Source organism: Mesoplodon mirus, assembly GCF_964341445.2.
Source record: "Mesoplodon mirus genome assembly, chromosome: 3".
NCBI classification, from domain to species: domain Eukaryota; kingdom Metazoa; phylum Chordata; class Mammalia; order Artiodactyla; family Ziphiidae; genus Mesoplodon; species Mesoplodon mirus.
In genome coordinates, this window is record NC_138978.1 from 10,051,286 (window position 1) to 10,068,443 (window position 17,158).

At 43.9% G+C, this 17,158-nt stretch overlaps 1 protein-coding gene across 1 annotated transcript; it reads left to right on the forward strand.

Annotated features, from left to right (window-relative positions):
* Positions 1 to 3,661: 3,661 nt before the first annotated feature.
* On the forward strand, positions 3,662 to 8,037 carry LOC309800897 (PRAME family member 8-like). The gene is made up of 4 exons (XM_082615203.1): positions 3,662 to 3,725; positions 4,841 to 5,160; positions 5,606 to 6,178; positions 7,189 to 8,037. The coding sequence occupies exons 2-4, from the start codon at positions 4,874 to 4,876 to the stop codon at positions 7,745 to 7,747; spliced, it is 1,419 nt and encodes a 472-aa protein (XP_082471329.1). The 5' UTR covers positions 3,662 to 3,725; positions 4,841 to 4,873; the 3' UTR covers positions 7,748 to 8,037.
* The last annotated feature ends 9,121 nt before the right edge of the window (positions 8,038 to 17,158 follow it).

Here is a 17,158-nt window from a genome sequence, read left to right on the forward strand (position 1 = left end):
TCGGACCTCCTTCTTTCTCAGTTCCTCCTGAAAAGCACAATTCTCAAAGTATGGAGGCTGTGTTGAGTGACGACACTAAGTGGCAAAATTTCCAAAGAGCATCCCTTTCCTTGGCCTAAATACCAAGACGGGGACCCTCCACTTCCCACTTAACTTGCGCGTCATCTTTGCATCAAGAATGGGTGCTATTTACCCTCTCTCTCCAGACTGTCCATTGGACAGACCCTGTGACTTTGGGCTGGAGGTAGGGGCAGCCACTGGAGCCTAAGGCAGGTCAGGCCAAGCAAATCCAGTCTCTTGGGAACTCCCAGCCCCAAGCACTGGCCCTCAGTGCTCCCAATGGCCTCAGACACAAGTCCCAAGTCTTGAAGGGATACAGCCCTGTGAGTGCCAGAGGACATGGTCTCCTGCTCAGCTGCCATTTCTCTTTTCCCCCCTCATTCTGGGCCCTACAGCAGCTCCTCTGGAAATTCTCTGCCCTCTCCCTCTTCCTTCCTTCAGTCCCCATGGTCCAATCCCACCTGGAGAGGGTCCCAGACATCCTCCCCACCCACCATGTCTCTACAAACCTGTCCCTCGGGATTAATTGCCTGGACCCAGGGTAATGTTCTCATCAAACCTTTATTGATGAGGAAGAAAGAGCAACAGCTCCTTGTTTATAGCAAGTTATTAGTGGATCTAGAGTGGAACCAGAGCCTGTTGAGAACTAGAGGGGGCAAGGAAGGCCAACACAGAGACCTGAACTTTAAAAAAGGCAGAGAGGACAAGACATCTCAGGGCAAGAAGGAATCTGAGTTGGGAGAGAAAAAAGACTTACTGGGCTTGAGCAGAACTTTGTCAGATCAAGAGTTGGAACAAGAGAACCACGGAGGGGAGAGCCTCTGCAGGGGACTGGTCCCCAGGGCCTCCCATCAGCTGTCACCTCTAGGAAGACCAGAAGAGTCAAGATCCTCCTCTGTAACTTGGGAGGGGTCTCCCCCCAGCATTTCTGGGTGCCTCAGTGGATCCAGAGGAGCAGTGGGGAACTCTATGCCTTGGGGTTAGTCATAAACTCCAAAATAACTCAGAGGAATTAAAGCAGAATTCCTTGATTTCTGCTGATCCCAGTGGAAGGGGGGCCCAGCATTGTAGCCAGGCTCCAGTTTCTAGAAGAGGTGATGTTGGTGGGCTGCAGAAAGAGAGGACTGCCGAGTTTCTTCATCCTGGAAACGGAACTGGATGCACAGAAACATTCTAAACCCCTGAACAAAGACCCTGGAGCAATGATTTGGAATCCCTCTTGAGATCCTGTGACTGGAAAAGCAGGACAGGACGTGCCCCTGATGGGTTCAGAGGGCTGCTCTGACCTGGGCTGCAAATGAGGTCATGAAGACAGGGAATCAAGACAGGGTAGAAATGCGAAATCCAGGCTCCTCACCTGACCCTGGGAGTGCTGCTGGGCCCAGAATTGAGTGGGAAGGACGACACCTCTATGCACTTGTGCTCCCTCCTCCTCGATGCTCCGTGTGTCCCCTGAGCAAACAGGCTCTGAGTGGATGTGGACAGAGGAGGTTACACTCTACCCAGGAGGAAGGGAGAGGTCTGGGCTTTTTTCTAGGACATTCCAACACTTTGACCCCTCATAGCTCCTTGGATCTCACAGAAGCTGTGATCCTATAGACATCCCCGGCTTGGACTCTGCTATTTGCCCATTTACACTGACATAACCTGAAGTCCGTCAGTCAGTCCTTCCTACCACTTAGGTTGTCTGACAACTTGGGGGGCCTTCTGTACCCCTCACATGAGAGAATCTACCAATTATTCACAGTGTGGAAGTGGGCAGGTTTCTCTCCCAAGCCCACACCTGAATCCACCAGCCTAAAAATGGGAAAAGAGCAGTGAACCTTTCATTTCCTGTGAAGGTTAATTGAGGTAGTGGATAAAAAGTGCTGACACCATTGCTCATCACGTTGTGTTCAATAAACAGAGAGGTTTATGATTATCATTGTTACTAATCTCACTCTATTGCAGCTTATTAATAAAGGGGTTTGGTGGCCTGGGAGTTAAAATGTCTATTGAGTACAATCCAGTCTACCCCAATTTTATGCAAAGGCTATTTATACCCATAGCAGAAATGTGGTGAAAGTAATCTGGAAAGATACCAAGGTGGAGAACACTCTTCAAAACTCCTAGCCTTCTTTGGCAGTTTTATAATTGAATTACTTGGACAACACAGTGAATGGAGGAAAGGAAGGCAAGAAGAGCTCTTAGGGGTGGAGGGAGGGTCACACTTTCTTTGCATACTGAAACTGCAAAAAAACTCCATGTGATGAAACCCAAGGTGGGAGTCATCCCTGACTGTGGCAGATCATTAAACACCCAACATAGCTTCTGGACTTTGTAGGGAAAGGTGTTGGTATTTGTGAACAGTGTTTGTTCACAAATATGAGAAGAACAAAATTTTATTTCTGTGCCTAATGGTGTCACTTTGATCATAACTTGCGTTGAACTTTCTTAATTTTGAGGAAATAGTAATTATCAACATATACTTGGACAGGGGCCAATGGGGTAGTGATTCAGCTGCCAGAGGTCCTGGACAAAGGCTGTGGCTAATTGCCATCGGGGAGCGGCCTCTGTGGGAAGAACCTAAAAGAAAATGTTTACTGGTAGCAGCCACCACGATGAGGACAGGGTTTGGTGCACCTTATCCACGTTCATGTCTCCCCCTGGGTCCAAGTTCCCAAACAGCGCACAGTGCCCACCCTCAGGGGTCTCAGTCTTGGAAATGTCTGACTTCCCAGGGCTCCCAGCCTCTCCCTCTGCTCACATTCTCAGATTTAGTCTTTTCATGCCGGTTTGCTGTGCTAATCCCATCTTTCTGTAAGGAAACACCCCAAACATGACACTGTTTCCCTTTTTCATTGCTAAACTCCACCAAGAGAAAAGTCGTTTAGTCTCCCTCTTCCCCAAGAGAGAAAAAAAAATATTTCACACTGTTTGGGTCATTCAAAGGGTGCCTTTAGGAATGGCCTACTCCACACTGCTCAGTCCCCACCCTTACTCCTTATTGTGGTTTTGACCTGACTTCTTTCAGAGGAGCCCTGACTTTAGCCTGGGGGACCATGAACATCTCCAATTGCATTTCCCTTGCTCCCTGAATAGGCTCTTGATCTGCTATGTTTCTGTTGTAAAATCTAAGTGACAACTTGATACAGATAGGAGTTTATGTTGTTTCCTTTGGGAATGACCCCAATGTGTTTTTGAAGTTGCTTTAATTGTGGGACATTTTGATTAAGTTGATCTGGCCAAAGATTCCCCAACAATGATGCTTTCAAGTTTTTTCAATCTTTTCAATGTCAGGAACCAATAGTCTCTTCCCTGTCACACACCCTTGGCTATAACTGACCCTATTAGTAAAACTCAATCAATGTTTGTGCAGTGAATCAATGATTGAGTCCTTGAATCCCCTCTCCCCATTTATTCCCACCTGAATGAATACCAGATTCAATCAATTCATCTGGTTATAGGCAAAGATCCAATCAAGATTAACCTGATGGACAGTCTTGAATCTAATCAGGCATCGCTTTCTGATTGGATGGTAGTAGTTGCAAAGGGGGAAGATGTGATTAAAAAGCCTATAAAAGCCTCAGGCACCAAAGAAGATTTGCAGAAACTTCTTTCTCTGGAGTCACTGCCTGGGTTCTCCACCCCATCTGAGGTCTGAGCACCCTGCCACATCAGAGCTGGTAAGTTACAGACCTCACCTAAAGACACTCTCATCTTATCTATGGTCAGCAGGTTTTGAATGATGGCATGTAGCTATGGATGGCAGGGAGATTTTCTTTCTTTTCAGATGTACAAATGTAAGGCTTTGATTTTGCCTCTAAGTGTAATTTTGCCTTAATCCCAAACATGTTGATTTGTACTTTGGTTTATATCATTTAAAAATCTCTTGGGCTTCCCTGGTGGCGCAGTGGTTGAGAGTCCGCCTGCCTATGCAGGGGACATGGGTTCGTGCCCCGGTCGGGGAGGATCCCACATGCCACGGAGCGGCTAGGCCCGTGAGCCATGGCCGCTGAGCCTGCGCATCCGGAGCCTGTGCTCTGCAACAGGAGAGGCCACAGCGGTGAGAGGCCCGTGTACCGCAAAAAAAAAAAAAAAAAATCTCTTAACCAACCAGATTTTATTTTTTAATGAAGACATCTGTTTGGAATTTTAATTTTTTACATTAAAAAGCTTTAGTTTGCACGGGGACTTCCCTGGTGGTCCAGTGGTTAAGACTCCACGCCCCCAATGCAGGGGGCATGGGTTCAATCCCTGGTTGGGGAACTAAGATCCCTATGCCTTGTGGTGCGGCCAAAAGATTAAAAAAAAAAAAGATTTAGTTTGCACAAATGGTATTCATTTTAGGCATATCTGCTTCATCTTTCCCAGTGCAGTTAACTGTGGAAACTGAGATTGGAGACTGTGTTGGGCCACAAGATGCTCCTATTCCCATAGTTTTAGGGCCCTAAGTGGTGGTCTGAAAGGCTTCCCCCAAAAAAGACTGGGGTCAGCCTTCGGGCTCATGGTAGCCACTTCCCAATGCAACCTAACTGAGCAAAGCAGTGAATGGAAATGGATGGACGAGTGGTTGGGTTTCTTCCTCCTTGGTACTTGTGAGAAGCTTGTTCTGGTGCCCACAAGGGCAAAGCTATGGCTTTGGGCCCACTGAGCCCAGAGTGGAATTCTGCTAAACTGAGGCTCTTCCACCACTGCCAGAGAAGTGACTCTGGCTCTGAGTTGGTTCTTCTGAAAGGTGGGGCGACCGAGTAAGGGGTGCTCATGCTTAACCTGAGAAAGATGCCTTGTTCCCTGCAAGTTTCCACAGGATTCCTTTAGGATCAGAGTCACGATGAGTGTCCAGAACCCCCTGAGACTCCTGGACCTGGCGGGAATGAGCTTGCTGAGGGATGAGGCCTCGACCATCACGGCTCTGAAGGATCTGCCCACAGAGCTCTTCCCCCCACTGTTCATGGAAGCATTCTATGGGAGTCGCAGTGAGACCCTGAAGGCTATGGTGCAAGCCTGGCCCTTTGTACGCCTGCCTCTGGGGGGCCTGATGAAGATACCTCATCTGGGAACCTTACAAGCAGTGCTGGCTGGGCTTGATATCCTGCTTGCACAGAAAGATCATCCCAGGTGAGTCTGAGCAAGGTAGCCTAGTAAGGTTTTGGGGAGCCCTGAAGAGAAAGCTGAAGTCAGGAGAGTGGATGGACAAGGGATGGAATGCAGGCTTCTGATGATGCCAATGAAGAAACACAGAGACTTGGCCATTGCTGAGCTCATTTTGGGAAATGCCTTCCAGCAGTGTATGAGTGCCTAAGATGTAGGGGAGTCTGAAAGTACATGTCTCAGCCAGGGATGCGTAAGGGTAATAGGTGTAGAAAGCCAGGAAGGATGGAAGGGGAAAGGAGATGGAGGAATGTGATCCAGAGAGGGAAGAAGAGAGCAAGACAGCAGGTGATGTCAGAGATGCGAAGTAAAAGCTCAGGTGGGAAGTCTGAATGTTGCCTAAATGCTGAGACTGTGGTTTCATTATGTGTGGATCTTAAACCATAGCTGCCAATCTGCTGTTTTCCCACAGGAAGTGCAAACTGCGGGTGCTGGATTTAAGGAATACCAGCCAGGACTTCTGGAGAATGTGGTCTGGATACAGTGTCCATGGATGTTCAAGCTCACTGATGGCACAAGTGGCTGAGGACAGGTCAAGGACAAAACAGCCCGTGGCTCCCTTGGAGGTATTCATAGAACTTCATCTCAAGGAAAGGACCTTGGATGGATTCCTCACCTACCTCCTCAGGTGGGTAGAGCAGAGAAAAGCTTCCATACACCTGTGCTGTAAGAAGCTGAGGATTCTTTCATTTCCCATGGAAAGTATTATGAAGGTCCTGAGTATGGTACAGTTGGACTGTATCCAGGAGGTGCAAGTGAATTGCACCTGGCATCTGTCCACCCTGGCCATGTTTGCTCCTCTCCTGGGCCAGATGAATAAAGTGAAGAGACTCCTTCTCTCCCACATCCACATGTCTGCAATTGGGGAGCAGGAAGAGCAGCACTTTGTCCAAATTACCTCTCAGTTACTCAGGCTGCACCACCTCCGGGATCTCCATCTGGAATCTCCCTCTTTACTTGAAGGATGCCTGGACCAGATGCTCAGGTGAGTGTGCACCATTGGCCAGGTAACAGCGAACACAACACTAGAATATCCAAAGCACTGTCCCTTTTGCTTCTCTATCCTGAACTGTGATATCACATAACCACGCAAATCAAGGTAGGGGCCCAAACTGGGACAGAGCCTCTAGAAAGGGACACCCTGCTAGGAAGCTATGGGCTAGGGGTTAGGATCTAGTGGTGTGGGTATATGATTTCTTCTTTAGGAAGAGATAGCTTGGTTTAGATGACTTAGGAAAATAGGTAAAGGAAGGGGGCCTTAAAGAATGAAAACTCCATCAGGCCTGAACATTTCTAAATGGAAGCTCTGTGCGCACCAGTGTTGTGACCACAATGAGCCTGTCTCAAATTCCCTGTTTGCAAAAGGTCGTTTTTTGCTCCTGATAAGGTAATTAATATATGGATAATGCGTGATTCTGGAGATGATCATAATAGATCAGGAGCCTAAAGCAGAATAAAAACTGGTAGATGGTTTGCAGATGATGCAGGAATATAACTGAGCCCCTGCAGACTGGGAACCTCAATTGATGTCATGAGATCTTGCCCTGGTTGGTCCACTATGCACATCACCCAGAAGCCTTACCTGGCCTGAGATATGCGTGCCTGTGGCCCAAACATGGGCTGAGGGAAACCTGAGTAGGAAGCATTTTATGTATGTATCTTACTATTAAAATTCAGTGATGCCCACTCTTTACTGAGACAAGATGTCAGGCTCTCCCCTGAGCGTGTTTTAGTGTACTCCATTATGTTCGTTCATCCTCATAAGAAGTGTAGTAAGTTTTTCTCTGCTTGACTGATGATGAAAGAGAGCCTTCAACTTGACTCAGTCACACAGGAAGGTGAAAGGACTCAGGTTAAAATGAGACTGGGCATTCTGGGTATTGATGGTTATCAGATGATCAGACTCACCTTGGGCTTGGGCAAATCACTCGTCTCCCTACTTGAAGCCAACTTCCACCTCGATTTCCAAGACCTAATTGATCTGTTTCTCCCCAGGTGTCTGACAACCCCCTTGGACAGCTTCGCAATAACTCACTGCCTCATTTCGGATTCAGAATTGAGCCATTTGTCCCAGTGTCCGAACATCAATCAGCTAAAGGGCCTGGATCTGAGTGGCGTCACCCTGACCTACTCTAGTCCTGAGCTCCTCCCGGTTCTGTTGGAGAAAGTTGCAGCCACCCTCCAGGAACTGTATTTAGAGCAATGTGGGATCATGGACTCTCACCTCGAGACCATCCTGCAACCCCTGAGCCACTGCTCCCAGCTCACATTCTTCAGCCTGCGTGGAAACCTCCTCTCCATGGCCATCATGGAGAAGCTGCTGCGACACACCTCCGGGCTGCCCAGTTTAAGTCAAGAGCTGTATCCTGTCCCTCAGGAGAGTTACAGCTCTCAGGGGATCCTCCAACTGAGAAGATTTTCCCAGTGTCTGGCTGAACTGTTTGAGATTCTGAGAGTCTTAGGACGTCCCAGGATCATCTGGATTAGTTCCAGCCCCTGTCTGCACTGTGGAGATAACACATTCTATCATCCCCAGCCCATCATATACTGCTGAAATACCCCTAACTACTTGGGTGCGTCTAAAAGCTTTCTTCTGAGTACTTGGAAACTGATATCTAGGACATAGTTCCATCGTGAAGGGAAAACAGACCCATGGTTTCAGACATCTGCTCAATGTGAATGGGAGAAGAGAAAGTGATGAAGCGGGGGTGCAGAAATGCAGAGGGAAAAGTTGACTCTGACAGATAATAGGCCTTTTGGGGAGATGTGTCTTATAGAGTCAGAAATATGAACCCAAATTTCTGGAGGTGGATTGAGTCTTGAGACCCACGTGTTGGAGTTATCCCTGGGTAGATGGTTGTAAACGAATGGTCAGAAATAAAGAGACCCTCAGTGTAAACTGACTGCTGCTCTCCATGCTGTATTATCCTGATTTCTCAGTTTACACTGCAGGAATCTCCAGATACTGATGGAAGAAAAAAATGGCTCTGAATTGTCTATGATCTCTAATCTTACCATTCCCACCAGTTCTTTAGTCTGGAGCATCTCTTACTTCCTTGCTTATTTCTGTGGCTGTTCAGTGGGTTAATACACACAAAGAGGAACATACTCAGTGGTCAATGAACCACTGGAGTGAAGAGCTCTTGGCAGGGCCTCACTGTTGGCTCAGGCCATGACCCTGGACATGAGCAGTCCTCATGGTTCTCCTGGTGGGTCCATAACTCTTAGTTCTTGAGTTTTCAGTGTGGGGGGAATGGGCTTTACTGCACAAGGCATGGCTCCCAGTTCTGGAAGGGGTCATCCACACTGCAGATAAGCTGAACCTCTGGACCCATGGTGAGTAATGGTCCTTCCTGAATTAATCCAGGTGGACCAGGGAAGTTATACGAATTTCTTTTAGCAAACTACTAAAATCATGCAGGCATGTGACATGGTTTTAGTGTTTTTATACCTCATTAAAAATTATATCCTTTCAGGACTTCCCTGGTGGAGCAGTGGTTTAGAATCCTCCTGCCAATGCAGGGGACACGGGTTCGAGCCCTGGTCCAGGAAGATCCCACATGCCGTGGAGCAACTAAGCCCGTGCGCCACAACTACTGAGCCTGCACTCGAGAGCCTGCGAGCCATAACTACTGAGCCCGTGTGCCACAACTATTGAAGCCTGTGCACCTAGAGTCCGAGCTCCACAACAAGAGAAGCCACCACAATGAGAAGCCCCGCTCGCTGCAACTAGAGAAAGCCCGAGAGCAGCAACGAAGACTCAACACAGCCAAAAATAAATTAATTAATGAATTAAAAAAATTATATCCTTTCAGGGGCTAGATTATATCAATGAGAGATTGAATTTAGTCCCATAAAACCTCCTATGTCTCACCATCAGGGAAGACTAGATAGCATGTTTTGCCATCAGATAATCAGGATGTATAATGTATAACAAAACACTTGTGGGTGTACGTGACCTCCTGGCCTGTGGTAAGACTGTATTTGTCAGGGTTCTCCTGAGTAACCAACAGCGTACATCTGATTGCTGAGCAATGTGTCAGTGAGGGTTACCACCCCCTCCTCGGTTGAAAAATCCCCATATAACTTATCGTCTGCCCTCCATATCCTCATTTCCACACCCTTGGTTCCACTAACTAGATCCTGTAGAACTATATTTACTCTTGAAAAACTCTGTGTGTAAGTGAATCTGACCATTTCAAACCAGTGTTTTCCAGGGTCACCTGTATATATATTAAAGGAGATTTATTATGGGAATGGGCTTGCATGATTACAGAGGCTGAGAAGTCCCACAGCTTGCTGTCTGTAAACTAGAGAGTCAACAAAGCCAGTGATATAACTCAGACTGAGGATTAAGGCTGAGAATCAGGTAAGCAGATGGTGTGACTCCAAGTCTGAGGCCAAAGACCTGAGAACCAGGGGACCGCTGGTTTAAGTTTCACAGTATGGAAGATTGAGAGCCAGAAGGTTTGATGTTCATGGGTAAGAAGAGAGAGAAGGAGAGAATGTGCCCTCTTTGTTTCATGCAGAACCCAAGGATTGCATGATGCCCACCCATATTCATGAGGGCAGATCTCTTCACTCAGTGTGCTGTTTCCAATGTTAATTTCCTCCAGAAACACCCTCATCCAGAATTCATTTTTTACCATCATTGTTTTGCACAGCAATATTCATACACAAAAAATTTAACCATCATAGTGACCCTAACAAAGGGCATTCACAGAAAAGCTCCCTGCTGAGGATTCAGGGGCTGGTGTTGTTGACCCAGTAAGGGAGGGGATATAGGGTTGGGGGGACCTTAGGTAAAAGCTCAGTTTTCTTGTGAAAGAAAGACAATGCTACAAACCTAGTTTCTGGGATTTTTTTGTTTTGTTTTGTTTTGTTTCTGGGATTTTTGTAGGATCCAACGAAATGATGCACTTGTGGGCTTGGCACCCAACCTGGCAAACAGTAAGACATTATTAAATGAGTCTTGTCCTTCATAGCAGAAGCCCCCAGGATTCTTTATCCCTCTAGCTTACCCTCTATTCCTTACAACAGGGGAGGAGAACAAACCCAGGACATGAAATGTGTCTCAGCATTTACATGCAGCCACCAATGAATCATGATTTACCAAGCTGCTCTAGTAGCCAGTGCAGGGAGGGTTGGGTGTGGACATAGGAGTGATTGGATTCATCTCTAGTTATAGACATTCTGAGCCTCAAGTCTCGTAGGTCACCTGCTGGTTGATCAGGCCAGAGGATATAAATTTGACCTGTTTGGCAGACAGCACAGCACGGTTCAGTATATATATTTTTTAATCTGCTGTTATGTAAATGCTAGTTGACTAAATAATTGTGCTGTGATTCATTTAAATATTAAAGATATAAATGTTCTTATAAAATTATAAAGGAAATTTAGTATTTTAAAGAATGCATGTGGGTTTAAAAAAAATGTTTAACTTGGTTTGGAGTCTCAAAACAAATAGGACTTAAAAACTGATTTGAAAAATCAATGAGCATTGGGACTTCCCTGGTGGTCCAGTGGTAAAGAATCCTCCTTCCAATTCAGGGGACAACGGGTTTGATCCCTGGTTGGGGAACTAAGATCCCACCCACATGCCGCAGGGAAACTAAGCCCACGGGCCACAACTAGACAGAGAAAACCTGAACACCACAACTAGAGAGAAGCCTGTGCGCGACAACAAAGAGCCTGCACTGCAACGAAAGATCCCGCGTGCCTCAAGGAAGATCCCAAGTGCCGCAACTAAGACCTGACGCAGCCAAAAACAAACAAACAATGAGCATTAATTTTTCTCCTTTAGAACACATTTAAAATAATAAAATTTTAGAGCTAGAAGGATTACAATTATATTTATAATAGTAGATTTTATTTATTTTATTTTTATTTTTTTAATTTGTTTTTGACTGCGTTGGGTCTTCATTGATGCACGCGGGCTCCCTCTAGCTGCGACGAACAGGGGCCACTCCTTGTTGCGGTGCGCGGACCCCTCACTGCGGCGGCCTCTCCCATCGTGGAGCACGGGCTCTAGGCGCACAGGCTTCAGTAGTTGTGGCACACGGGCTCAACAGCTGTGGCTCGCAGGCCCCAGAGCACAGGCTCGGTAGTTGTGGCGCATGAGCCTAGTTGCTCCGCGGCGTGTGGGATCCTCCCGGACCAGGGCTCGAACCTGTGTCCCCTGCACTGGCAGGCGGATTCTTAACCACTGCGCCACCAGGGAAGAGAAAGTTTTCGACAAAATTCAACACCCATTTATGAAAAAAACTCTCCAGATAGTAGACATAGAGGGAAACTTACCTCAACATAATAAAGGCCATATATGACAAACCCACAGCCAACATCATTCTCAATGGTAAAAAACTGAAACCATTTCCACTAAGATCAGGAACAAGACAAGGGTGCCCACTCTCACCACTATTATGCAACATAGTTTTGGAAGTTTTAGCCACAGCAATCAGAGAAGAAGAATTTTAAAATGGAATCCAAATAGGAAAAGAAGAAGTAAAACTGTCACTGTTTGCAAATGACATGATACTATACGTAGACAATCCTAAAGACGCTACCAGACAACTGTTAGGGCTAATCAATGAATTTGGTAAAGTAGCAGGATACAAAATTAATGCACAGAAATCTCTTGCATTCCTATACACTAATGATGAAAAATATGAAAGAGAAATTAAGGAAACATTCTCATTTACCATTGCAACAAAAAGAATAAAATACCTAGGAATAAACCTACCTAAGGAGACAAAAGACCTGTATGCAGAAAACTATAAGACACTGATGAAAGAAATTAAAGATGATACAAACAGATGGAGAGATATACCACATTCTTGGATTGGAAGAATCAACATTGTGAAAATGACTGTACTACCCAAAGCAATCTACAGATTCAATGCAATCCCTATCAAACTACCAATGGCATTTTTCACAGAACTAGAACAAAAAATTGCACAATTTGTATGGAAACACAAAAGACCCCTAATAGCCAAAGCAATCTTGTGAAAGAAAAACGGAGCTGGAAGAATCAGACTCCCTGACTTAGACTATACTACAAAGCTACAGTAATCCAGACAGTATGGTACTGGCACAGAAACAGAAATATAGATCAATGGAACAGGATAGAAAGCCCAGAGATAAACCCACACACATATGGTCACCTTATTTTGATAAAGGAGGCAAGAATATACAATGGAGAAAAGACGGCCTCTTTAATACATGGTGCTAGGAAAGCTGGACAGCTACATGTAAAAGAATGAAATTAGAACACTTCCTAACACCATACACAAAAATAAACTCAAAATGGATTAAAGACCTAAATGTAAGGCCAGACACTATAAAACTCCTAGAGGAAAACATAGGCAGAACACTCTATGACATAAATCACACCAAGATCCTTTTTGACCCACCTCCTAGAGAAATGGAAATAAAAACAAAAATAAACAAATAAGACCTAATGAAACTTAAACGCTTTTGCACAGCTGAGGAAACCATAATCAAGACGAAAAGACAACTCTCAGAATAGGAGAAAATATTTGCAAATGAAGCAACAGACAAAGGATTAATCTCCAAAATTCACAAGCAGCTCATGAAGCTCAATATCAAAAAAACAAATAACCCAAGCCAGAAATGGGCAGAAGACCTAAATAGGCATTTCTCCAAAGAAGATATACAGAATGCTAACAAACACATGAAAGGATGTTCAACATCACTAATCATTAGAGAAATGCAAATCAAAACTACAATGAGGTATCATCTCACACCAGTCAGAATGACCATCATCAAAAAAATCTACAAACAATAAATGCTGAAGAGGTTGTGGAGAAAAGGGAACCCTCTTGCACTATTGGTGGGAATGTAAACTGATACAGCTACTATGGAGAACAGTATGAAGCTTCCTTAAAAATCTAAAAATAGAACTACCATACGACCCAGCAATCCCACTACTGGGTATGTTCCCTGAGAAAACCATAATTCAAAAAGAGTCATGTACCACAATGTTCATTGCAGCTCTGTTTACAATAGCCAGGACATGGAATCAACCTAAGTGTCCATCAACAGATGAATGGATAAAGAAAATGTGGCACACATATAAACAATGGAATATTACTCAGCCATAAAAAGAAACGAAATGGAGTTATTTGTAGTGAGGTGGATGGACCTAGAGTCTGTCATACAGAGTGAAGTAAGTCAGAAAGAGAAAAACAAATACTGTATGCTAACACATATATATGGAATCTAAAAAAAAAAAAGGTCAGGAAACACCTAGGGGTAGGATGGGAATAAAGACACAGACCTACTACAGAATGGACTTGAGGACACGGGGAGGGGGAAGGGTAAGCTGGGATAAAGTGAGAGAGTGGCATGGACATATATACACTACCAAATGTAAAACCGATAGCTAGTGGGAAGCAGCTGCATAACAGAGGGAGATCAGCTTGGTGCTTTTTGACCACCTAGAGTGGTGGGATAGGGAGGGTGGGAAGGAGATGCAAGGGGGAGGAGATATGGTGATATATGTATATGTATAGCTGATACTCTTTGTTATAAAGCAGAAACTAACACACCACTGTAAAACAATTATACTCCAATAAAGATGTTAAAAATAAAATAAGAAATGTACATCTCAAATCTTTCCACCTCAGACTCCCACATTTTAATAATTCTCTTTGTTACATGGCTTTTACAATTTCTCATTTTCCATTTTTAAAGTGAATAGAAATAGTCTTTTCATGCCAATTTGTGCTGTTGATCCCAACTTTCTGGGAGGAAACACCCTCAAAGATGACTGTTTCCTTTTAGTCACTCCCTTTAATATCTAAACACAACCCAGAGAAAAGTCTTTAAATCTGCCTCCTCCCCAAGAGAAAAAAAAAAAAAAACACCTATATTTTAGACTATTTGGGTTATTCACACTGTCGCTCTAGGAATGCCCAGCTCCACTCTGCCCAGCCCCCACCCTTACTTCTCATTATGATTTTGGCCTTACCTCCTTCAGAGAAGTCTGGACTTAAGGTTGGAAAACCAATCACGTTCCCCAAAGGAGTTCCCTTGCTTCTTGAATAGGCTCCTGATCTCCCATGTTGCAGACAGAACACACAAGTGACACTTGATAGAGGGACACATTTATTTTTTTCCTTTGGGAACAATACCACTGACTTCATGAAGCAGTTTTAATTCCAGGACATTTTGATACTTTTTTTATGGCTAAAGATCCCCAAACAATGATGCTTTAAAATTTTGTTTTTCCTATCCACTATCACAAATGGATAACCCTTCCCCTGTCTCACACCCACAGTAGGTAGAGATGTTGACACACGAGCATATTTTACATCAGTCACTATAATTATTGCTATCCCAACAGGGGTAAAAGTGTTTAGTTGACTAGCAACACTTCACAGGGATAAGAGTAAATGGTCCCCAGCCATGATGTGGGCCCTAGGTTTCCTCTTCCTTTTCACAGTTGGTGGGTTAACAGGTATTTTCCTAGCTAACTCATCATTATATATTGTTCTTCATGATACCAACTACGTAGTTGCATTTTCATTATGTACTCTCAATAGGAGCTGTCTTCGCTAACACAGGAGGGTCTGTGCACTGATTCCCACTATTCTTAGGATATACACTCAACTCAACATAAGCAAAAATTCACTTTGTAATCATATTTGTAGGCGTCAACATGACCTTCTTCCCCCAACATTTCTTAGGTCTATCTGGCATACCTCGACAATACTCCAACTACCCAGATGTCTATACCACATGAAATACTATTTCATCAACAGGCTCATAACAGTAGTCATGTTAATAATTTTCATTATCTGAGAGGCATTCACATCCAAATGAGAAGTCCTAACAGTAGAACTTACTACTACAAATTTAGCATGGTTAAATGGATGTCCTCCACTATATCACACATTTGAAGAACCGACTTAACATCAATCTAAAACAATCAAGAAAGGAAGGAATTGAACCCTCTTTTACTGATTTCAAACCAACACCATAACCATTATCTCTTTCTCTATAAATGAGGTATTAGTAAAAATTTATGTAATTTTGTCAGAGTTAAGTCACAGGTGGAAATCCTCCATATCTCTATGACATATCCTTTCCAACTAGGATTTCAAGATGCAACATCGCCCATCATGGAAGAATTACTACAATTTCACAACCACACATTAATAATTGTCTTTTTAATTAGTTCTGTGGTTCTTTATATTATTTCACTAGTGCTAACAACTAAGCTAACACATACCAGCACAATAGATGCACAAGAAATAGAAACAATTTGAACGGTTTTACCAGCCATTATTTTGATTTTAATTGCCCTGTTATCATTACGAATCCTCTGCATGATGGATGAGATTAATAACCCATCCCTTACTTTAAAAACTATAGGTTACCAGTGGTATTGAAGTTATGAGTACACTGACTATGAAGATTTAAGTTTCGACTCCTATATAATCCCAACATCAGACTTAAAACCAGGGGAATTATGACTGCTAGAAATAGACAGTCGAGTAGTATTACCCATAGAGATAACAATCTGAATTCTAATTTCCTCCGAAGATGTATTGCACTCGTGAGCCGTACCTTCCTTAGGCCTAAAAACAGATGCAATCCCAGGATGCCTAAATCAAACAGCCCTAATATCAACATGACCAGGTTTGTATTATGGACAGTGTTCAGAGATTTGTGGGTCAAACCACAGTTTCATGACTATCGTCCTCGAACTAGTACCGTGAAAATACTTGGAAAGATGATCCCCATCAATATTATAAGTTCATTAAGAAGCTAGGTAGCGTTAACCTTTTAAATTAAAGACTGAGAGCTAAGACTCTCCTTAATGGTATGCCACAGTTAGATACATCAACATGATTCATTACCATTTTATCTATGTTTCTAGCACTGTTTATTATATTTCAACTAAAAATCTCAAAATACCCTCATTACTCTAACCCAGAATCAACACACACCCAAGTACAAAAACAGTCCACCCCTTGAGAAACGAAATGAATGAAAATCTATTTGCCGCTTTCATTGCCCCAACAATAACTGGCCTCCCTCTAGACATTTTAATGATTATACTTCCAAGTATTTTATTTCCAACGTCAAATCGACTAATTAATAATCGCATAGACTCTCTTCAACAACAACTAATCCAACTCACATCCAAACAAATAATAAGCGCCCACAATCACAAGGGGCAGGCTTGGTCATTAATACTAATGTCACTCGTTCTATTTATTGGGTCAACTAACCTTCTAGGGCTGCTGCCCCACTCACTCACACCCACCACACAGCTCTCAATGAATATAGGAATGGCAGTTCCCTTGTGGGCCCGCACCGTGATTACAGGTTTCCATAACAAAACAAAAGCATCACTGGCTCACTTCCTACCATAAGGAACACCCCCCACCCCCACCCCCACTCCCCACCTCATCCCTATACTAGTAATTATGGAGACTATCAGCCTATTTATCCAACCAGTAGCATGAGCTATGCAATTGACAGCCAACATTACAGCAGGGCACTTGTTGATCCATCTAATTGGAGGGACAACTCTGGCACTAGCAAGCATCGGTACTGCCACAGCTTTCATTACATTCATCATTCTTTTCCTACTTACTGTCCTCGAATTTGCCATTGCTCTAATTCAAGCCTACGTATTTGCTCTCCTAGTAAGCCTTTACCTACGTGATAATACATAATGACCCACCAGACCCATGCATACCATATAGTAAACCCCAGTCCTTGACCTCTCACAGAGCCTTTCAGCCCTCTTAATAACATCGGGCCTAATCATGTGATTCCACCTCAAATATTTATGTTTCTAGCACTTCAAATATTACTAATATTTGGCCTACTAACTAACACTCTAACAATATATCAGTGATGACGAGATGTCATTCGAGAGAGCACTTTCCAAGGCCATCACATACCAATCGTCCAAAAAGGGCTTCAATAT